This window comes from Protomyctophum bolini (assembly GCF_963924005.1).
Source record: "Protomyctophum bolini genome assembly, chromosome: 17".
Classification (NCBI taxonomy): Eukaryota; Metazoa; Chordata; class Actinopteri; order Myctophiformes; family Myctophidae; genus Protomyctophum; species Protomyctophum bolini.
Window position 1 is genome coordinate 31,163,233 of NC_137878.1, and position 24,925 is coordinate 31,188,157.

Consider the following 24,925-nt stretch of genomic DNA (forward strand, 5'->3'; position numbering starts at 1 on the left):
TTCTTTATTAAAAGGGAGTGTAAGGGATATACATGTTCTGTATATGTATATATCCAAAAGTGTGCTCCTTGCTCAGAGCACAGGTCTCCGCCAGGCCGGGTTGCCTATCCAGGACCCGCAAACAGTCATAGCCAATTGGATTGAAAAAAAAAAATCTCGATCATAAGACAGAGGACAGAGGGACGGACGGTTGGACAGCAAAGTGAGAGAGAACCCCATAACGATCATTTGTCAGCTTCCATTTCTAGTTCCAGTTGAAAATTGAAAAATACTTGCTTAGTCGCTTTGTGTCATCACTTCCAATTTCATTTGTTTATCTTGTATGAGTTCTCCCCCCTGATTGGATAAAATTGGTATCCCTATTTACTGAAGAAAGATCACGTACACCCCCTTTAATAATAAAGACAGTAGGCTAGAAAAACTGGGAGTGTGTTGGAGACACCGGAAGAACACACATTTGACCATTTGACAATTATAATTTGAAAGACAGTTCACCTTTTCTTTCTGTGTTCACATGTTTTTCTCTCTGTGTGAGTTCTAATATTACTGTTGTGACTAGTGAGTAGATAGAGCTGGGTGGGGAGGGTGATATTTGTCACTGTTTACTCCTAGCAGTAGGAGGAATTGCTCAGGGAGGGACACTTCAACACATTGCTGGCCTGGCCTGGCATCGAACCGGGGACAACCAGGCGGTGTGTGTGTGTGTGTGTGTGTGTGTGTGTGTGTGTGTGTGTATGTGTCAGATGTGTATCTGGGAGAGATATGCAAACAAATTTAAATTACCTTAACAATAGATAATTCTTAACTATAATATTCTCCTAGTAACTATTATCCATTGGTATATAACTCACCTGGAGTAGCTTGGGTAGTGGCAGGTTCACTTATCATACGGCCCTTCTCTGCCACCAGCATGATGTCATACAAACGGCCCGCCTCCAACTGATCGATCTGGGCAGAGGTCCTCTCGGGTGGGAGGGTCATTTCCGGGCCACTACCAATTCCGTCATTGGGCAAGACCGTCAACCTGTACCTGTCAATCTCGCCCTGCGACTGCTCCCATTGGACGACTGCGGAAGTGGTGGTTGTCTTGACGACATGAAGGTTCCTGGGGCTGGAAATGACTGGGTGGAAGAGAAGAAGGATATTTCTGTACGAGAATGACAGGCAGACACAGAATAGACTGAACATTCTAAACTGAATGTGCCTCAATTCGCCTGCCTGGAAATTTGAGGCAAATAGTTCTAGGATAGGCCAGGTATTTATTTGAAATAATCGTACGTGACCATTACAAAATGTCTTACTAGAAACACCGGAGATACGAGGAATGAATGATTGAAATAATAATAATTGTTACACGTACGCACACACAAAAATGTATCTGCTTAATTCCTATTATACTTAGTTGACTGGGGGGGCCCCCAGGGCTAATCAGGTCACACACGCCCAGGGGTGTAGTTCCACAAACAGCGGTACACACACACACACACACACACACACACACACACACACACACACACACACACACACACACACACACACACACACACACACACACACACACACACACACACACACACACACACACACACACACACACACACACACACACACACACACACACACACACACAGATGCGCACATGCATTTGGGAGCAACAGAGTGCAACAACTCTAGTACTGTTGGCTCCTGAGCTGAATTCCAAGCTTAGAGTTAAGTCGAGCCAATGGAGGATGAGACTCGTTTCTCTGAGTTTCCCAGGAAGTAAGTTAAGGGATTTGAACTGTCAATGTTTCCGTCGCAAATCAACTTGGCTATAAGGTCAAGGTAAACTTTATATAACTGTTACACAACCACTGCCCAACACCAAACACTCCTAAACAGATGGAAGAGTTGACAAGCTGTCCAAGCTAATAGAAACGGCAGGCTTTCTATTCCTGAAACGTTGCAATGCGATAATGGAAGCCATCGATCGTTCTCACGATAATACAAATCTAAATATATATATATTTTAAATCTCTCACAGCCCTCCTATGAGACACAGACTGAGTAGAAAAAAATGTTTTTTATCATAAACATTAGTGAGGACCAATTAAATGAAGATAGGTTGAAAAGTGGTCCTTTAAGTAATATTTTGAGGTATTTTTACTTTACTGAAGTATTTCCAATTTTCGAACTCACAATGCATTGCGATGTGACACATTGTGAGCTTGTAGATCTGCTATTTTGAAAAGATTTTAAAATATTTAACATTTGAAAACCTGTGACAATGGGACTTTCTGCATAATGAGTACTTTCTACTTTTGTAGAGTACATTTTGATGCCAATACTTTTATACTTTTACTAAAGTAAAAAGTTGAATTCCGGACTTTTACCTAGTATTTCTACATAGCAGTACTAGTACTAATACTTCTGCCTAAGCAAGAAATGTGAGTAGGCTACCTTTTCCACCACATAAATAAAAAGGGACAAAAGTGAATGAAAGAAACTCAACGGGTCATGAAGTCTGCAGAGCTGCCTTCACCCATCCTGCCGTCGATCTCTCCTGTGAGGGTAGCGCTGTACTCTTGGCCCGCTGCCAGGCCGGTCTGCGTATACGAGGTCAGACTGCCCTCCACCTGCACTGAGATCTGCTGGTCACTCTCTTTCTGTAAAACGCATAGAAGACGGACGGAGGCACAGACACAGACACAGACACAGACAGACAGACAGATAGACAGACAGACAGACAGACAGACAGACACAGATGGATTGATATGAGCATCTGTTGTTTTATTAGGCTGTTGAAAGGACATGGACATAGAATCTATATCTATGTCTTTTCAACAACCTCTGAAACAGTAATCAGAAATCTATATTAGATTACTGATAACTGTTTCAGAGGTTGTTGAAAAGACATGGATATACATAGATTAACCTTCTGATGAATTTAGTGCAATGGACCATTGATCGATTGATTGATTTATTAACAGTTTGCGATTACTCTTTTACGGTACTGTTGCATCGTGGGATATTAGCACATAATTTCTCAGCAAACAGTAGTAACCATGCACTTAAACCTATATATTTCATTTCATTGAGTGGGGTCTATACTTGGTCCTCTCCTCTCCTTTCCCCCCACTACACCAAATCTCTTTGATGAATATAGCAGATCTACAGGCCAAATGCCAGATGTTGGCCTGTATTTACGATATGGCCAGAACAGGGATGCTAGGGGCCTAGGGCTCATGTGGGATGTATCCATGTGTAACGTAATTATCTTTGCTGCCAGTAGAGGGAGTGAGTAGCGAATTATGGACTCCCACTCCCACTTCTACGAACTCACATAATGAAATAATGTTCAGTCAGATGGTTTGTCGGCCTGGGGTTCAACGGGTTTGAATCATATTGAGGGAACAAACACATTTACAGCTCCCAGGGGAGGGCTTCCAGTAACAAACACTTCATCATCTTGCAATGAGGCCATGCTTCTTAGACAAGACTTTTTATATCCACGGTACACATTTCCTTAAGATGTGCAGAGCATCTGGAATATTTAGATCCTGGGGAAATGTAATTAAATAGATATTTTTGATAAAATGTCAAAGTAAATGTGCATGTGCGTGCGTCGTGCGTGCATGTGTGTCCTGTCCTCTGACTGAAGACTGGTGTTTGTCAATAATGGTTTCAATAGTGCATGGATGGGCTTTCAATTAGGGAGTTATTAGAATTATAGATCGGCTGTATATTCAAGAGATTTGGTGAAAAGGGAGAAAAAAAAGGAGTCTGTTAATTATCCTAAAATCCTGTAAGGTAATGGAGTAACCAAACGGGGCTACATCTGAGTCAGGATTGTTCAAGTTCTCCAACTACTGTACATTGGCATGCAAAACACAAGTCGAATGTGATTCCTTTAAATGCGGGTATAGCATACAGATACGGATCTGCTTTATTCATTTATCGAAACCTCTAACTCTTTTGACCTAGACAAGCTCAGGGACGCTCTCCAAGGGGAGTAGTGGGTGGGTCACAGGTAAGGTATTTTTGTTTTAAAATTGTGGCTTAAGGGGGGAGGGATGGGATGAGGGGAAAATGGCATGTTCAAACTAAACTTAAATTGTTGAAACCTGCTACCAATAAACATATATTTATTTTAAAAATAAATTGGGGCTTAAATGTTATTGAGTGGTATCTACAATGTCACGCGAAAAGCCTGTAAATGCCACATTGTAGTGTAAACGTGATTTCTTGGTCAGCCTGTCAAAATAACCACAGATAATCTATGTAGGCCTACTGTCTTTGAAATTCCCCAGCGGGATTAATTAAAGGTCTCCTCTCCTCTCCTCTCCTCTCTTACTGTTTGTTTGGGATTGGTACTGGCCAAATACATTTTCCTTTTACAGAAACAAGTGTTTAAATTTTTAACTAGGATATATATTTTTTATCTAATTCTTCAAAACATTTACTTTTTAAAGACCTAATCCCTTATACCATTAATTTACAGATCACACACATGTAACTTTCATTTATCTATTGATTGATTAGATGTCTACTATTATAAAGTAAGAGGTAGTATACTGTAGATTTGCATCAGTGTTAGCCCGCCTCTGTTTTCATTTCAATATAATTCATAAGCTGCTGACAAAATCCCCCCCAAAACATTTTCAAGTTTCTAAATTTCAAGTACACATTTTAAATTTGACTAAATTACTCTTTGGGGAGCATGACATGCTACCATTTTTCTGCCTTAATGATTTCACAGCTGGTTACTGTGAGGGTTGCCTGGTGATGGAGTTTGAAAGGTCATCAGGGGATGTGACAGTGTCATGATGCCTACATCCATTGCCACGTGAATACATGTAAGTAGTCTCCATTGAAATGGAGACTCAGAAATAGAAACTAATTGAATGCCCAAGGAGCTAATGTCGTTACCAGGCAACAAAAGAAGAAAAGACACTTCAGAAGAAGGTCAGTTTGTTTGTTGGCAACACAGGACTTAGAATCGCTTTGTTAAAGAGAGCTCATAGTTGGTGTCAAAAACAATGAGCTCTGTAAAACAGTACACAATATTCTGCAAAGTTCTACGTTCCTATCAAACAATCTAACTCAAAAGAGTGTTTGACAGGGAAAAGGACAACGCAAATTTCAGGTCCCAGCATAAAACCAGTTGCAAAACCTATATGGTTTGTAATTCATTCATGGTTTGAATTGTGTTACTTTTTTATTGTGTATTTTGTCTGTATGTCAGGTAAATAAAATATGAGAAACACTTTGCTCCTGTTCTATCTCTGTACCTGTTCCCTCTCTCTCTCTCTCTCTCTCTCTCTCTCTCTCTCTCTCTCTCTCTCTCTCTCTCTCTCTCTCTCTCTCTCTCTCTCTCTCTCTCTCTCTCTCTCTCTCTCTCTCTCTCTCTCTCTCTCTCTCTCTCTCTCTCTCTCTCTCTCTCTCTCTCTCTCTCTCTCCATCTCTCTCTCTCTCTGACACAGCTGTGGGGTTGCTGGTGATGTCACTCCTCTGGCAACAGGGTATGTTTTTGACAGTGTTTATGCGCTGCCCCTGGCAACAAGCATCGCACATCTGCATCCTTCTCCTATACTCCCTCCGCCTCTCGCCTGTCCTATGTTCTCAATCCATCTCGTCCATCCATCCAACCACCCGCTGTCCCTCACTTCCCTCTGTTCCTTGTCAGTCTCTCGTCACTTGTTGTTGTTTTACTGTTGTGGGTTGTGTGGAATGCTTCTCAGTAGCCAAATATCTCTCTCTCTCTCTCTCTCCCCCCCGTCGTCTCTCTTTCTACTGAATGTCTGTGTCTGTTCACAACTTCACACCCACATTAAAGACAGTGAGATCCGGGGAAAGGTTACTGTTGCATTGGCTTACATAATGTTGAAAATATATTAAGATATTATAAGCAGATATCCTCATCGTGTTGTACAAAGCATGTATTCTCAAGTTTAATTGCAGACAATTTAAGCTTTCTTTTTTATCTCAGTGACAGTGATATTTCCATGGATTCAGAAAGGGACCATGTAAGAGTAGTCCCTTTGTTCTGCATCCCACGCTCTCTTCAACTTGCTCCTAATGAATACCAATTCATTTTCCGCCACTTTAACCACATAAGCCCCATTTCAAACATATAAAAAATGTAGGATATACAAGATCACATTGCGATTAATCTTTACTAATCTTTACCTACATCTGAGCCATGGGACTGTGACCGCGAACAGATCCAATAGAACCAAGACATTACCGTCCGTGGTGAAACTGCTAAGACTGCCATATCCTAATGGTCAATGCCAATGCGTACGTTCAGATTGACTCGTCAACCCACAGAGGAGAAAAATGGATGAGGACGAACAGACAGACTGACAGAGTTTTCATTTTGTAGCATAATAGGATTATAATATATCCGCGATAAGTGGACACCCACAACCTGCAAGCTGACAGTGTGTCATAAACACCTCCAATTACAAGTACATTGCTCAATGGCAAGGTGGTTGTTGGTGGTTGGTCTTTTACATATCCCAAACCGCACCGATGTCATCTTATTCAACCTACAATCTGCTACAATAAAACTCATTCAACCCCAGAAAAGACTACAAAGGACAACATATCACTAACTTTCATTATTAATATTTAAGTGTAGATGATTTAGTACAGAGAAAAAACCCTTGTGAAATCCGATAAAATGTTGTTCAAGCAACATAGTCAGCATCTACAGATGGTCAACTGGTCATGGCCTGGCCCCAGTCTCTGTTGGCATGGGATTGTACCCCACCACAATGCATCCTTCCTGTGTCTCCCCCCTTACACCAGGGTTGGGAAACTATGCCTTTTTGACCGACCAGTTGATCAGATTGGGCTATTGGGGTGATCATTTTGAGTTGATTAAAAACAGCCATTCATGCTATCCGGAACAAACAGCCACTGTCACTGTCTGACAAAAGCCAGACCCAAACCATTAACATTGGTCTGCCAAAAACAACCATTCACACGTTCCACCGTCCAATCACACCCAGGCTCGCTAGTTTGTATCTTGTAGACCGCAAATGAAATCATATCAGAGGAACTTCACATGTGCGACAGACACAGCCTCTGGGACTACAATATTCTGACCTCAAAAGAATCATAACGCTAAGTAGGAGTGCAAGAATAAAGTGGAAGATCAGTCATGACATGAGGAGTATGTGGCGGGGGAGAACTAGCTGAGTAGAGAGCCCCTCTACCTCGCTCCCTAAACCTAAAATTCCCTTTTTTGCTTGGTTCAACAGAAGATGCTACAGAGGATGGTGTACATGGCCCAGCACATCGTCTGAGGTGGCCTTTCCCCTCCCCGTACGTAGTAGTAGTAAGTAGGCAGGAGCCTATCTCCTGTTTCTGTAGCGTGAGGCAGCTTGATGTACAAGTACACCCCCTGGACATGACACTAGTAAGTCGCAGGGACTTACCCCCAATCCAACCCTTGATGCTGAGTGTCAAGCAGGGAGGCATTGGGTCCCATTTTTACAGTCTTTGGTATGACCCGGCCGGGGATTGAACCCCAACCTCCCAATCCCAACCTCCCAATCAACCACAAGGCCACTGAGCTGGTCTCCCCATACGTAGCCACGGCTAAACGTTTCAAAGACACTAACGACCGCAGCCACAATCTGCTGCTATCATCAGGCTGGTGATACTGCAGTATCAAATGTCGAGCAAGCAGACTATTAAAAGGGACAGTTTCCACAGCCCGGCCACCAGGCTGCCACTACATTTTCAACCATAGTTTTTTAAAGATTTGTTTTTGGCTTTTATGCCTTTTTTGATAGTATCAAGTGAAGGAAAGAGGGAGAGAGAGAGAAGGGGAGAGATATACAGTAAGCAGCAAAGGTCGTCATGAGCGGGACTCAAACACGCAACGCGCTGTCAGGCCAAAGCCTATATGTGGACAAATTGGACAAATTGGCCAGTGGGCGCCCACCAGCTGCACTTTTGACTGCAATCCTGTTCTGAAATTCAATGCGGCCACTAGATGGCCACGTCAGTCTTACAGGCATCCACCACCGGCCTGTCACTCACCATATGTATGTGGTTGTACATATCTGACTTTGCAACAGATTTTTTTATTTTTATAAAAAATAATATATATTCGATTTATTTTAAATTTTGATCCAATTAATGATTAATCGATTCATCGATTAAAAACAGTTTTATCCACTCACCCTCACATAGTAGGCCACTAGTTCCTTTCCCGCAATGAGCACTAATCAAGGAAACCCTAATAGCATCCTTACACACTCCAATAGAACACACAATGCTAGCATTGAGTTAAACGTAATCAGTGACATCTGTCTGTGCGCAAAAGAGTTATTTTCCTCAGGGATGGTACTCTCCTTGACATCTGATAGGTAGATGTGATCACATTATAAGCATTTAATTGATCCCATAAGGCACTGGAAGATGTGCACTTTTAGCCCTCAACTTGGGTTGTGCTATTGTGAGGAATGTTATTCCAATGGATGCTGGTGAAAATGCATGTCCATTAACCCATTTTGACCTGGGAACGATTCTATAAATGTCTCTTTTATATAAATGTCTTTCGATTTTTCAAAGATAGCAAACCTACAAGCTCTTAGCGTGCCACTCGGTGCGTGCTATGAGCTTGTAGATCTGCTATTTTTCAATAGCTAAAGCATAACATAATGCTAACACCAAAATGGGTTAAGCCCTCATTGACCGGGATCATCCAGGGTGTACTTGGTCCCCTCCCTTTTCCCTCTACACAAAATATCCTAATATATATTTTTTGCACAATTCAGTTCGCATATTTTCACTAAAGGTTCACCTATTACTGGAATAGTGTGGTAGCATGGGTTCATGTGGTTAAAGTATTGGTCATTTGTTTGAAAGCGGGAGTTGGTTGGTTTGACCGAGGTGAGGTTTGTTGTACTTTTTCACATTCACTGCAACAGAAGTAATACACCTTCGCTGTCAAATGTTCCTTAACAGCTTTAAAGGTGAATCACGCGCCCTTGAAGCCACAAGCCAAGCATATAAGTGTACGCCGGCTACAGTTCGTTACACATCGAAAACAGAAACAGTTTCTCTTGGCGATGACGCAGCATGTCTTGCAGGTTTACCAGACCTCTGAGCGCTGTCATTTTTTTTTCTCCAACGGCCAGAGTCATGCTCTATGAAACCAACTTCTCGCCCCCTTCATTCTCTATGGAAAACAGCGATGAAGCCAGCCCCAACCGAGAGAAATGTTCACATCATTGCTGTTGGCCAAGGTAACCTCATAACTTCCATTTTTCTTTTAACCTAAATGGAAATATTCAGAATCAGCGATTGAAATACCGGTGTATAGGCCTGTATGGACGTGAGGCATGGTGATCTGTGCTCACTCAGATGTGCCTGTTTAAATAAAGGTCAAAAAATCTATCCCAGAAGACCTCGCCAGGATGGAATAATACAATACATTTACTTTATCATTTGTTTGACTGCTGAAACTAGCAGACTCTGGACAATTCATTGAAAAATGACCAACACCTACGGCAGTATTGCAAGCCAAGAACTCTTCATCAGGCTTAGCTGTGTGACAAATTGTCATTTCTGCACTGCGTCCCATACTGGACTGGTCCAACCACCATACAAGACTTTCATGTCCTTGTTTTGTGTCAATGTTGAATAGATACCATGCATGCCTCCCCACAACGTCCTTTAAAGGCCTGACAACCACAGGTCATTTTATATTCTGGAAATTAAATTAGTGTGGAAAAACTTATAGAATTTGGCCTTCTCATAAACAATACTTATGTTCTAATCTTCTAAATCTTGGAAAGAGAACAGCTAAATTTGCCCCAACATTCAGAAAACATTTTGAATGAGTCAGAAGGTACAGTAAACCCAAGCTCTGTATAAACCAATACAAAGACCTATATCGTCATCAATATACAATTCATTTGATATAAGGCTTTAAATTACATGCTGTACAGTACGTGTACATCAACAGCAGTGTGCATTATATTTGTGCAACTGGCCGAATAAGGAGAGCGGGCTGTTAACGCCTATGTAATGATTAGATTGTTCATGTTAACATTTCAACTGTACATGCCAGATGTAAAAAATAATAATATATAATGGAGTCTGCCATAACGCGATTTATAGGCCTGCTGCTCTTACTTTGGCATCTGGATGAAAAGCACTTGAGAGTTGGATAGACTAGACCAGCTCTGGATAGACTAGACCAGCTCTGGATAGACTAGACCAGCTCTGGATAGACTAGACCAGCTCTGGATAGACTAGACCAGCTCTGGATAGACTAGACCAGCTCTGCGGCAATTTAGTATATTTATCTATCAGTCCTTCTCTTAACGATGCTGAGCTCAATGCATTCAGCCGTTTTATGTACATTCTTTCACAGAATGTTTTACTAAAGAGCTTAGGAATTATGACAGGTACTTCAGTGGACACGCACACTCGCACACACGCACACACACACACACACACACACACACACACACACACACACACACACACACACACACACACACACACACACACACACACACACACACACACACACACACACACACACACACACACACACACACACACACACACACGCATGAACATGCACATGTGCATCGCATAAAAGCACATTTATGCATGTGTAATTGTGTACACATACTTGTTTTTGTTCTTTGTCTTGTTAAGCATTTAGGTCACACTTCTAACATTCTTTTTGGTTGTTGTTTTGACAAACCACTTAGCTCAAAGAAATATATCATTATAAATTAAATACATATAATTATAATGACTAAAACTATAAAAATGGTTTATAAATGTGGTGGTTCATGCCTTCAGTATGTAATGTTCTTTCCGGAGTGATCCAGTGGTTCACCGAGTAAGAGCATGTACCACATAAATAAGGCTATAGCGCTTCTCGCAGCTGACCCCGGTTCAAATCTGACCACGGCACTTTACTGCATATCATCGCCCTCTCTCTCCCCCCCTCGCCTTTCCTTTCTCTGGGTTCACTGTACCCATCAGAAATAAAGCATAAAATGGCAAAAAAATGAATCTTCAAAAATAAAAAAACGATTCTCCATGCTGTGAAACAAATTTACAATTTACGACATGGAGAGTGCAGTCATGTGTGTCAATTATGACAGCATCTTGAGTGGATTCGTAAACCGTTCAAGGCTGCTTGGTTTTAGGGTCCAGAGAAAGACGGAAAGAACTCTTGAGTTGGTGAATGGTAAAGTAATTAGTTTGACTGAAATAATGTTGATAATGTCAGGCACATTCGCATACAGTATGCATATGCACGTATATTGTATGCACACATGCATATGTATGCGCTAATTCACATCAAAGCACAAATACACACGTAAGTACACACACAAACTATTGCACACGCATGTATGCTCACGTGTGCACTGCATGCACGCACCCAAGAAATACGCACTGTCTACTCTATACCCATAGAATGACGTCAGGGATGGAAGAGTCAGTCAGAATATATTACCATAAAATACTTACAATTTTATCCTAAGAGGGCCAAAAGGAGTCAATATCTTTTTCCACGGAGAAGTCTGTGATTAATTGGACTGTACCATTTCGAACACTGGTTACAGTGTATATAAAGGGACATTATGGTTCTGCTGTCGATACCGACTCATCCTTAAAGCATATGTCTTTCTACTGTCTGTCTGTCTGTCTGTCTGTCTGTCTGTCTGTGCGTGCGTGTGTGTGTGTGTGTGTGCATGTGTGTGTGCGTGCATGCATGCATGTGTGCGTGCGTGCATTTGTGTGTGTGTGTGTACCTTGCTAGTGATAATAAGGTGGTAGGTGTCGTACTGGACAGGGGGCGGAGTCCAGAACAGAGTGACAGATGTCTCTGTGAGGTCCCTGGTCTCAATTTGGGACACTCCGGCCATCTCTGGATGGACAGACAAGAACAGATGTGAGTCAGTAATCAATAATCATTAAAACATCTGGACACCAGCATTCAGCAGTCTTCAAATATATAAATTCCCTAATGTTATTGTTGTGTCAATTTGTGCCACGAAAACCTCCTGCATGTTCACAATGACTGATGACTTTCACACTCTAATCCTTTACAACCCAGAAATGTCTCTCACTCAGCCTATATAATAACTGTGCAGTACTATTTTCCTTCCTTCCTTCCTTCCTTCCTTCCTTCCTTCCTTCCTTCCGTCCTTCCTTCCTTCTGTAGCGCCCAGCCAAGACCCAGCCCGCAACAGCCCTGCCAATCGGGCTCAGCCCTATTGGCACGGTAGGTTGCGCGTTGGTCTGGCGAGTGGGAGCCCCGGGTTCAATCCCCACTTTTGTGTAATGGTACCATCTGGCGTAGTCAGCAGGACGTGGAGCCTGATATCCTCACGTGAGGGACATGAGGGACATTGTGTGCGGCGGTGCGCGGTGTGAAGTGAGAAGCGCGAGGACGCGCTTCAAAAAGACTGGGGGGATGATTGTAGCCCCCAGCCAAGACCCTGCCCGCAACAGCCCTGCCAATCGGGCTCAGCCCTATTGGAACGACAGGTTGCGAGTTGGTCTGGTGAGTGGGAGCCCCGGGTTCAATCCCCGCTTCCGTGTAATGCTACACTTCCTTCCCTCTCTTTCTCTGTCTCTTTCTTTAAGATAATGGCATCGTCTCTCTGTCTCTCAAGCTAGAACTTGGTGAGCTAATAGAGCAGCAGGAAATAATTAGCAGTGGACTGCTGAATCATTATCATCTAAACTGTGACAGACAGCCTATTAAGAGATTATACCAGCATAAATGCCTGTGGTAAAGGAAGTTGAACATGCATGCTGCTCTAGCTCTCTGACTCACTAATCACTAACTAATCACTGGATCTGGAGGAGCCAAAAGCATAGGTCCCGGATGAGGAATAATGCGTTATCCTACAGGAAAATGCACACATGCTTGTCCGCGCACACACCAAATACCAGTATACCACACTGTACCATTGTACTCACATGTGTGTGTTAAGCATGCCAAGATAAACATTAGAGCCTGCCTGGCAAAGCTGGATAGATGATTCATAGCCACTTGTAACGAGGGCACGTTTGATAATATTTCACAAATTTGTTTTACCGCTCGTAAAAAAATAGCTGAAGAATTTTCTGCACAACACATTACATCATGGACTCATAAAGCATTGCAGTACCATTTTCTGATGACAGGGTAGTAGAAGGACAGGCTGAATTGCCCCTTTGCTTTACACATGCATGGTCTCATAAACTATTACAACACTCTTAACGTATGCTCTCTAGGCTGGAGGTTTTTATTGTAGCAATCATGGACTGACGTATCGAGTGGTATGGAGAGGCGAGAATTGCCCCGTGCAATATGCACATAATGGTATTATAAACTAAAGCATTACTGCAGTCCAATGCCAGTATTCAATAGGCCATTCTGAACATGGAGAACTAAATTAGACGGTACACGACAAGCCTTTGCTACTGATCTCATTAATACTTATTTTATTGCAAAGCTCATGTTATTTTTGTATTTCTTTAAGCAGTATAATTAGTAGACTGCAAACTAACAGTAACTATAACTAAGTATGCATGTGCTCACTCACACCGCCTTGTTGGTTTCATTGGTCAATACAGTACTTCCCCTATACTGTAAGTCCCCCACATCATGTCCATGTTTGAGGCAATGTGTTATGCAGAGCTGGCCTGCTTCCACATAATGTCATAGTGAGGCCTTCATAATGAAAAACTTCCACTGTTGGAATCATTGCAGGTTGAACCAGTTCCAAACAGAGCTTCCAACTAAGCTAAGGTTGCCTAGAAACCACAACAACAGGGGAAATACGAGGCAAACGGGACAATTTAGGCTCATTCAATATTACGTTTTATGGCTAAAGTAGGGGTTGCTAACCCTCTAAATTGCAGGACTAATTATGCTGACATTATGCATCTATGAGTCATAGACGAGTAACCATTGCTATTGCTATTGTCATTTTAAGAACAATAAATCCCTTGAATTTGAACAGGATGGGAATTGTGCGCTGTGGAATTTTTCTTCATTGGCTCAAGTTCAAAATCCCCAAAAGAAGAGGAGGACATTCTCCCTTAGACTCACCGATATCACAGTTAGGTCCGGTCATCCCAGCCTCACACTCGCTGCAGTCAGGGCCGGTGAAACCTTGACGACACACACACCTGCCCTTGACGCAGCGGCCCTTGTTGCTGCAGTTGTTGGGACAAGCTTTGGCCGAGCAGTCGGTGCCGGTGAAACCCACATCGCACACACATTTCCCATTGACACACCTTCCACGATTGTTACAGTTGTCAGGGCAGGTTTGCTCTGAGCAGTCCGGGCCAGTGAGTCCAGGATTGCACACGCACTGTCCATTAACACAGCGGCCTTTGTTGTTACAGTTACCGGGACAGGAGTCCTCCGAACAGTCGGCACCGGTGTAACCGGAGTCACACACGCATTTCCCATTTACACACCGCCCGCGGTTTTTGCAGTTCCCGGGGCAGGCCCTTTCGGAGCAGTCAGGTCCCGTGAAGCCGGACTTGCAAACACATTGTCCGTTCACACACCGGCCACGATTGTTGCAGTTCCCGGGACAGTCCTTGTCCGAGCACGTTGGACCAGTGAAACCCGAGTCACAGACACATTTCCCGTTCACGCACCTGCCTTTGTCGTTGCAGTCGTCGGGGCAATCGCTCTGTGAGCAGTCGGGGCCGGTGAATCCGGGGTCGCACACACACTGCCCATTCACACACCTGCCCTTGTCGTTGCAGTTCCCAGGGCAGTCGGACTGGCTGCAGTCCGGCCCGCTGAACCCAGGGAAGCAGACGCACTTCCCATCAACACAGCGACCCTGATCACTGCACTCGTTGGGACACTCATCTATCGGCTTGTTGGAACAACCAGCACCTGGAAGAGGATGGAGAGACGGAAGCAGAGAGGGAAAGATAAAGGGGAAAAGGCAACATTTTATTTAAGGCATGTTATTTAAATCATATCAGTTGAAACATGTTATCTCTGCAGAGTGCTTTTGGTGGCGGCACTCATGTGAAAATGTACGGTATAGATACGGCATCATACAGTAGAAACCCTATTTCCACCCACAACTTCCTAACTTCTGCAACTCACGGCTTGAGCCCTGGGTAGATCACCCAGCCTGGCAGAGATATGCACTCCACGGAGCACCCCTTTCTCTATCAATGTAGTCCCAATTCATGTCACTTTATACATTATTATAGATGTGTTGTTTGTTTGGCATTTAGTTTGGTTGGCATTTGGATACAGGGCTTAAAGCCAAAAAGAATCCCAAGACTGAAAATTACTTTTTGCAAATCTGCACTGATCTCATTAAATAACCCCTATGAAATCCTCAGGACTGAAATCCGTCCCCAGGACTGACAACTTTAAGCCCTGTAGATATTGCCAACGTTTTTGCACATATTGCATGCTTGTCCGCCCTGGAAGATATTCCCCTCTTTTGTGGGAAAAGTACAGGGGGTGTCCTTTTCCAGTGGAAAACACCTTTTCAGTTTGAGTTAATATTTAATATGTTTCTTTTTAATAACAAAGGGTGTGCGGTTTTAGACATGGATTTGAACATAGGAAAGGGCTAGATGTGGTGGTTAAAATGATCGACTCAAGAACCTCATGAACCTCTAAGGAATAAGGAATGTCTCTGAGCTTTCCTACTGAAATGAAATGAACTTCTAAGAGACTGATCTGTCTCCTTTAAAACAAACTAAATGCTGCGTGTGGGTACCGTATTGTTTAAAAAACTAAAATCCGATCTATTGTCCTCATTATAAAAAAAGCTATAATAAATACACAAGTGAAATAGAAATGGGTGGTCTGTTTGAATATACTGTATGGCTCCAACCAGACCCCTCCTTGTGTAGATGATTTATTCTCGGTGTGCGTGTGTGTTGTGTGTATGCACGCATGGGATGAGAAGATTTGTGAAGCTGCAGTTGATTAAGGGGAGATGTAGATTGAGATCGCACTGGAACACGAACACACACACACGCGCGCGCGCGAGCGTGGATGATGTCATTTCATGTGAGTATTGCTGAGGTGTTCCAGTTATTAATGCGATCATTACTGATGTCAGCTGTTCTATGACAGGCAGCTGACTACTGTAAATATGTCAAACTGGATTACTGAGAGGACAGTTACAGTTTTATGATATGAAAATAATCACTTTTCTGAGAAAGTGCATGTAAAGTATAACATTAACAGTGTGTGTGTGGGAGTTCTGTGCAAAAAAGAGGGTGTGTTTGTGTGTGCGTGTGTGTGTGTGTGCGTAAGTGTGCGTGTGTGCGTGCATGTACATGCATATGCGCACGTGTATCGTAAAAAAGAGTGGTATGTAGGATGATTCAATAGAATGGGAGTGTGTGCAGTTGTGCACACGTGTGTTTCCATGAGTGGGAGTGTGCTCGTGTGCATGTGGAAGAGATGAAGGAACAGGGGGAGACAGTGATAGTGTGTGCGTGTGTGTGTGTGTGTGTGTGTGTGTGTGTGTGTGTGTGTGTGTGTGTGTGTGTGTGTGTGTGTGTGTGTGTGTGTGTGTGTGTGTGTGTGTGTGTGCGTGCGTGTGATGAGAAAGCAGACGGTGGAGGGAGGTGCATGGCAAGAGTGTGAGTGTTAATTTAACTTTGAGAGGCCTTTAGGGATTCATTTCTACTGTCACATTTAAATTGACACTCAGGATACTGAGGCGTGGAAGAGCTTCTTTTAAAGCAGTGGAATTGTTGGGTGATTCAATGGGCTGGGCAGTGCGGAGAACAGTGAGCTAATATCGCCTTGAGAGACTGAAGTGAAGTCCAATTATAATCATATACTTTAAAGCACTCTTTTTCACACCAAGGCCCATTATTTGTTCAGCGTTTGAAAATTCTGAATACAATAAAAAAAGGCCAGTCCAGTTAGGGCCCAGGTAGTGCCGGGCCTTAATTTTCAGGCCTGTTGAGAACTCTTTGCCGGCTGCCGGCACTAAATATACTGGCTTGTCAGGGTGGGGGACTCCAGTTCAAATATTATTATTTTGGGGGGGCTGCGGCATGAACATTTTCAACTGCTCTAAATCACAGACTTTTCCATTTCAAGGATCCCATAACTTTGAGAGTGTACAAATGGATGGACATGGACGGGTCCCATTTGTACACTCTCATCATTCATTATTATGAATAATATTCTAATTATTTGTTATTTTTCGAAGTGTACCTTTGCTCTCCTTGGAAGAGCAGCACCCTCCATCAGGTCCTCCACACTTCTCCCTGAGGGAAGACACCTCTCTCTCCAACCTCTCCAGTCTCTCCCTCAGGGCAGCGAAGTCTCCCTCGCAGCCACACGAGCCCCCGGAGCCCGAACCGGATGGGATCAGTTGGATTCGATGGGTCAACACTAGAGCAGAACCTGGAACCAGCTCCAGTTCTTTACCTGGGAAACACAGGAGTAGTAGAGCAGAAGATGATCCAAATCTATCAGGGAAATTACAGAAACATTGTCTTGATGTGACTGTACACAGTCACATCAAGTTTGACTGTGTTTGAGAATTATATGATTTGATACAGAAATCACAGCAGATGATGTACCCAAACAATAGATGAAAAAATATTGTCCCTATATCAGGTAGAAACCAGGAAATTGAAAAAAGGAACCTGCATGTGCATCTAATGCAGTTATTATCAGAAGCTCTTGTTAATAAGTTTCATTGGTTAAATATTTAGAAAACCACAGTCTTAAGCACTTTCAAACTGGCAACCCTGTTTTGGGCATGTCATAATAGAAAATGTTGCAAACACTTTCAAAAAGTAGCAAAAATAGCAGATCATTCTCAGCTGTTTTTGCAAATTTTGCGCATCATTGTCATACAATGATGAAGGGCATTAATTAATAAAATATGGAGATACATGCTTTAATGACCGAGGACAACAATGTAGTCAATGTTTTCATGACAATTACCTCCTTGTTCTGAGTTGGACGAATCCCCCTGACTGGCACAACCCTCTGAGATCACCACCTGACACAAATACAAGGAGGATTAAGGCCTATTCATACTCCAGTTTTAGAGCTAAAACTGGCCTTTAAACCATAGACATTTAGGTCCTTATTTTGACAATATCGGGTGAGATAACTGAAGATTAGCTCAACGACTGGTTGTTATGTCAATTCAATTCAATTCAATTCAATTCAACATAGGTTTACATTGCCAAAGCAAAAAGTGTAACAATACAAAACTAAATGTACTGTATGTACAATTGAATGTCAGAATCTCCAATAAATCAATTTCTACGTACAGAGATCTCTGGATGCACAGTAGTCTTTAGGGTGTGTCAAAGAGATTCTAGAACAAGAGGCGAAACTCTGTGATTTTTTGGATCACCACTAGATGGGGCATCAATATGGTGGCAGCGCTTTCTATGTTTTATTTTACTGTGTTTGGTATGCTGTCCTGCTGTCCTCAGTTTTGTTTAGTGTTCAATGTCCGGGGACTACGGATGGAAATTAGCATCTCTGCTAAATCTGGTGTATTTACGCTACATTTACGATCCATTCATAAATATAATAAATAAATGAGGAATCAATATATGATCATAGAAAAGGATAAAAACAAGTTTTTGCTTTGTACAGCATGACTTTTTAATGTTTTTTTAAAGCAACCGGAAGTTATGTCATCGCTCCAAAATGGCAGAGGCACTGGGTGCAGGTTGTTACTATATGGAACTTAATAGGAGTTTCGTCTCTTGTTCTAGAATCTCTTTAGGGTGGTCAATCACCTTGATTGAGTTCTGGTTGGTGTCCTGGGGTGACCTTTGAACCCTGACCCCTAGCTCCTGGGTGGTGGGTGCAGGTGCAGGGGTCAGGAGGAGAGCAGGGCCAGCTAGGAGCAGGCTGACGAAGAGGGTGGATGGGATGATGGCGGGGGGCATCTTTGGGACCAGATGGAGGGCTCGATAAATGGTCGTTGCGAAGATCGTCCCTCAGGTGGTCGAGGAGAAGAGGGAAGTATCCTGGAGTGACCAAGAATGTTAACGTCCAGTTTTCGGTGAAGAGGTGACCATATTATAGTTATTGTTAGTTATAACGCTTGGTGTGAATGGCTCTTAACTGAACTGAACTAGTAGAAGACATGTTTCAAAGTATTCAAAGTTATAAAAACACAGTGGACAGAGGTAAGGGCCCCCACAGAACCCCACAACTCTGAGAGCATACGAATGGAACATCCGTATGCTCTCAGTTATAGACTTGGTAGGGTCCACAGACTCCACACTATCAACTCTCCACACTGTCAATCCTTAAGTTTAGCTGACACTCTTGAACCCCCTCACATACCCCAGTTTGAGAGCCTCTGGTATAGGCCTTTGTAGACAGCTGCACTACTTCAAGTTCTTACCACTCTGGTGTTGCCTCTCCTTTTCTTTCAGTCAAAGTCTCAAAAGATGATCCTGGAGTCAGAGTGCTGTCGCTCCTACCTCTTCTGTGTTCACCCTCCTCTGTGCACCCCAGGGAGACTTCCCCTGGCAACAAGACAAAATAGAAAACACACATTTGGTTCCATCATTAAAAGTGGCTTCATTAAACTAATTTGGTCATGAGTCAAAATCGCCCAATTAGTTGTTGTTTAATTGCCTGTAAGCATGGCAGGGTACTGCTCTTGTAATCCATGGAAAGAATTATCTTTAACGTATAACTCTTTATAAATCCTAGGCCTGCCACTGTAACATTGCCACCACTCAGTGGTTGAGGCCGTTTGGGGTTTAGATGAACTCGGTTTGACTTTTTGAACACCAATATTGGCTCTTTTAGGCAATTTGGTTTCTGTGCAACTCGGAGATGTTGCATACTTTGGTAGGGTATGCATTAAGTTATCTGGAATCCATTACAGATCCTGTCAGTAATTGATGCATGAATTATATCTTCAGTCATATTCATTAGTACACATTTCAGTTTTGTAATATACCAAGCAAAAAAAGTGAATCATAAAGTTTAGGAGCAGTCCCCCCATATATATTTTTAAATACATTTAGCAAAGACACTGGCTCCCGAGTGGGATTCAGAAGCCCAGCGGTTATAACATTTTATAACATTCCACGGGCGTTCCAAGTAAGGCTATGAAAATCACCATTTCCAATATCAACTTTCAGCACTAATCTCCTTAAACACTTAAAGCCGATGTGTTCTGAAAATGTATCACTTAGTGATCAACCGATCTCGGCCTCTCCAGATCTTTATACAGTAGTTGAAGCCAGGTCAGAAATAAAAGATGTGTGGACATTTAGATCCAATTCAGCCACGGTAGCACGTCCAAATGCAGAAACCAGGAGCTGCAGAGAAGTCCCAGCGTTGGGCCTGCTCCACCATAACAGCATAACGTCATGCACTCTACGGGAGGAGAAGGGGGAGCTACGGCCAGCCATCAGTGGTGGAAAAATGTTTTAATTAAGTCAAAGTATACATACTGCAATATAAAAAATTGTCCGGAATTCAAAATTCAAAAGTACAAAAGTATTGGCATCAAAATGTACTTAAAGTACCAAAACTAGGCCTGGTCCAGCACGAAAGCGTGTCGCGGGTTCGAGTCCCGATCCCGACAAACTTTGCTGCGTGTCTCCCCGCCACATCTCTCTGCCCCTTTCCTGTCAACTGTTAATCTATCAATAAAGGCGAAAAGCCCCAAAGAATATCTTTTAAAAAAAAGTAACAAAAGTTAAAGTAGGCTACTCATTATGCAGAATGTCCCATTTCAAGTTTTCAAATGTATAAACATAATTTGAAAATAGACTACCGGTAAATGTATTTAGCTGGCTGAAGTGGTTAATGTATGTTTTGTACTAATAATCAAAATTTCTAAAGTAACTAAAGTTTTCAAATAATTGTAGTGGAGTAAAAGTACAATATTTGGATCCGAGATGTAGTGGACTAAAAGTATTGGAAATACTCAAGTAAAGTACAAATATCTCAAAATTAGTACAAGTACAGTACTAGTATATGTACTTAGTTACTGCCAGCGATAGAGCACCATCCAGGAGGAAATATATTACGATTGTACGAAGAAGAAAATATGACCTTGTCCTTTGTTCCTTTTTTTGCTATAAAATGACAGGTTTAAAGGAAACTGAAGGGTAGATGTGTTTTCACTTCGTCATACAAATACATTTTAACATTTTGAACCCTTGAAATGTTTGTGTAGATGAAGGTAGCACTTTTGTCCAAACAGTGCATTTGTCATGATTAGCCCATGCCTCGTTGCTACAACAAACCAAATTAGGAGATAGGACGGATGTTTAACCACTGTGACAAATGTATAAACAATAATAAGGCAAACAAAAGTTCAAGAGGCAGAAAAATTACAGACAACCTTTTGTAAAAGACTTGAATAAAATATCTCTCACAAATGCTTTAAAACAACATCAGTCCGCAAAACACCGGCCCACAGGTTGGGAATAAAAAATAAGTTATAAAGAAGCCAAGAGGAGGAGGACTGGCTGTTCATCGTCCAGTGGTGTGCATAAAGAGGAAAAGGGTCATAAATCAAAGCCATCAGAGAGGGGTAGTGATGTCATTGCAGGGAAGAGGCAGATTCACCGGAGCCTCACTCACTACATGGTGGGATGGACGGATTGACTTCCATCCCTGGAGGATATACATCTACATCTATACAAGCTGCTGTAGAAACAAACAGTAGTAAAAATGTTGTCATCATGCGATGGATCATGAAATTGATTTGGACTACTGTGAAATGGACCAAATTTCATCCCAGGAGCATAATACTGTTGAGCGCGTGGGTGGGTTTGCATATGTACGGATGTGTGTGTGTGTGTGTGTGTGTGTGTGTGTGTGTGTGTGTGTGTGTGTGTGTGTCTCAAATCACTGCTTTCCTACTCTGTCTTGAAGATTTATCCCTCTTTCTATCGGGGGGGCTGTCTCATTCTTTCTCTTTGTCTCCCCATTTCATTTCCACTCTCCCCCCCCCCCCCCCCCCCCCCTCTCTCCTACCTACCACCCTTTTTTCTCTCTTTTTCGGGCTCTGTATTGTTTTGGACTCTTTGAAATTCATGTCTTATTTTCTCCAAGTATACCTGCGGGTTCATTTAAAGATCTGTCTAGACCGCGGCCATTAGACCGGCTCTACTGACATCATTCAGCCCGTTGTAAATACCTGAGACTGACACCTGCTTTGCATGCTGTGGTGATTTCTCTCAGAAGCCAGAGGAGGGCAATAGAAACTCCCATAAAGAACTTAACTCTGGACTTACTATATATAGTTCATCTAGAACCAATATGTGTGTGTGTGTGTGTGTGTGTGGTGATTATACATTACAGTATGTGATATACGTCTATATTACGGTTGTCCCGATCCGATCACGTGATCGGAAATCGGTGCTGATCACGTCATTTTTAAATGATCGGAATCGGATCGGGGGCAAATATTCGTGAACGGGACATCTCTAGAATCAATAGTATATCCATATCATGATATTAGACTAGATATTGTCAGTGATTTTGGATAGTTATATGGCATAAGTGTTCTATAAAAAATTGGGAAAAATCGGAATAAGCAGATACTCAAAATCAAATGATCGGAATTGGATCGGGAGCAAAAAGAAATGTGTTTGGGACATTCCTAGTCTATACCGTTGTTTTTATTTCATAATATTTTATTCCTGTTTCATTGAGAACTTTTCTCCCCCTGAAGCCCCCAGAGGACCGCAATTGAATGAAGTTGTTGACTAGATTGTTTCTGACCAATGTGTTTGTAAGATTCATGGGTTTTCAATCAATCTAAATAAATAGACTAAACTAAACTAAACTCAATTATCTTTTCCTTGTGTTTTCTTTGTTATGTTTTTCTGTCATTTTTTTGAGACCATGGAGATTTGAAAGGGACACAGCACAGGGGAGACATGGAAGAGAAGTGTGTGGTGTTAACCACTTAAGCATTAAGCCTGATTTATACTATACGGTGTCGCAAACTCACAAGGCGTCGCATTGCGACACATTGTGAGCTGGTTAGATCTGGTATTTTCGCCATGCGACTCGGTATCTTTGTCATTGTAGATACATTTTGCACCTGTCTGTTCTCACTCTGTCCATTTTTCAGTAGCCAAAGTAAACTCTTCATGTGCACTAAGCCCTTTGCAAACGTTAGCTTGGCACCCAACGACTAAACTTGGCTGTAGAAGTTGTACTAGTATAAGCAAACAATGGCAAGCTTTCTGTTGTCTGGTGGAGGGAAGTTTAATGGCATATTATGTCAAAGCTATTTGGATTGTTTTTCATGTTTGCATGGTGTAATATTTTGTATTATGTATTAATGTGTATTGTTGGCTTAGAGAAAGACCAAAGAGAAGATTTATGATTGTAGTGAAAGATACTGATACTGACTATAAATAATAATAATATTATTATTATTATTATTATATTAGTGAAAGAGGACGTGAAGTTAGTTGGTGTGAGAGAAGAGGAGGCAGAGGACAGGGCGAGATGGAGGCAGATGATTCGTTGTGGCGACCCCTGAAGGGAAAAGCCAAAAGGAACAGAAGATGGTGTATTATCAGTGATTAACATACTTTAGCTGAAAAACTGAGATTGTGCACATTGTGCACGCTATAGTATGACCATTGATCAAAAGCAAATGTATGACCGATGCCGGTGATGGCATGCCAACGTACAGTAGACCTATATGAAGTCTAGACAGCCAGACACATAAATACATCCCAGACTGTGATAGACACATATATAGGCCAAGATCATATGGATTTCATACGTACATTGCATACATTATTGCCATTCACAGAATAAATGGCAATGACAGGCCATGACAGGCAATGACAGGCACAACTGCATCCCTCTCTACACTGCAGTGAGGATTTAGTTCTGGACACTCTGCTGCAGCCACAGTAAACCAAACTGTGAGGTCATAGCAGAAGCATAGAGTTTACATTTAAGGCATTTGTTTTGCTGCTACTTGTACGCACCTGCAGGAAAAGCTTAACCCCTGGTCAAACAAACCGTTCCTGTGATCATTGAGGACAAGATCTGTGCACATAACACACAGCATTTCCCTTTATGTTTAATTTTTAAATGTAATCTTTATGTACATGCTGCATCACAATATAATGCCACACAATCCACGGAAATCCTGGGGATGCAGAATACATCCCTTGCTGGCTTGCTGTCATTCAAATATGGTCAGTGACTCACCCTATAATTTATTTTAAATGTATTCATTTATTTTATAATAAAAAAAATGAATTAGGGAGCTCACAGCTATTTTGCTGTCCTATGCCATGGGACATATGAGATGTTTATTTTCCTCCTCTGACTGAATCAAGTCAAAAAATTTTTTTCATTCATTTCTTCTTGTACATCCGACCGACAAGTGAATCACAGAATCATTGATGACAAATGCTTACAGAAGGACAAAAGAGGTCTTACCTGATAGTGGTGCTTCTATCTTTTTTCCTTCAGTCTCTCTGTCTATCCGTCTGTTGCTCTCTCTCTGTCTCTTTATCTCTCTCTCTCTTTCACTGGTCTGCAAAACTTTCATTGACTGACCAACAGAATCAGAGAGGGAGGGGGATGAATGGACAGACAGAGAAAGAGAGAGAAGAGAGAGAGAGAGAGAGAGAGAGAGAGAGAGAGAGAGAGAGAGAGAGAGAGAGAGAGAGAGAGAGAGAGAGAAGGAAAGAAAGAAACAGAGAGGGGAGGGGATCAGTAACATTTTCTCATACTTCAAGAATTTTTCCTCCTTTCACCCCCCACCTCTCTCTCTCTCTCTCTCTCTCTCTCTCTCTCCTCTCTCCCTTCTCTCTGATGTAACTATGTGCTTTACTGGTCCCATTTGGGCGGTGTATTGCGATGGAAAACATCTGATTTCTAGATGTTTTGAAGGGACCAGGGGTCTAAGCTTTAATGTCTTTTGAACCTGTCCTGTCTATCTGTTCA

The 24,925-nt window shown here is 42.2% G+C and overlaps 1 protein-coding gene across 3 annotated transcripts in view; it reads right to left on the minus strand.

The window, feature by feature from the left end:
• The window catches only part of LOC308332299 (tenascin-R-like), a 39,639-nt gene extending 15,099 nt beyond the window's left edge, over positions 1-24,540 (minus strand). For all 3 annotated transcript variants that reach the window (XM_080788115.1, XM_080788113.1, XM_080788114.1), the window contains exons 1-9: positions 24,416-24,540; positions 19,371-19,494; positions 18,754-18,987; positions 17,939-17,996; positions 17,198-17,413; positions 14,078-14,884; positions 11,784-11,899; positions 2,492-2,645; positions 852-1,121 (exon numbers count right to left, since the gene is read on the minus strand). In XM_080788115.1, the coding sequence (XP_080644241.1) occupies positions 852-1,121; positions 2,492-2,645; positions 11,784-11,899; positions 14,078-14,884; positions 17,198-17,413; positions 17,939-17,996; positions 18,754-18,906 (1,774 nt within the window). In that variant the 5' untranslated portion in view covers positions 18,907-18,987; positions 19,371-19,494; positions 24,416-24,540. The remainder of the gene's footprint in view (positions 1-851; positions 1,122-2,491; positions 2,646-11,783; positions 11,900-14,077; positions 14,885-17,197; positions 17,414-17,938; positions 17,997-18,753; positions 18,988-19,370; positions 19,495-24,415) is intronic.
• Between the last annotated feature and the right edge of the window lie 385 nt (positions 24,541-24,925).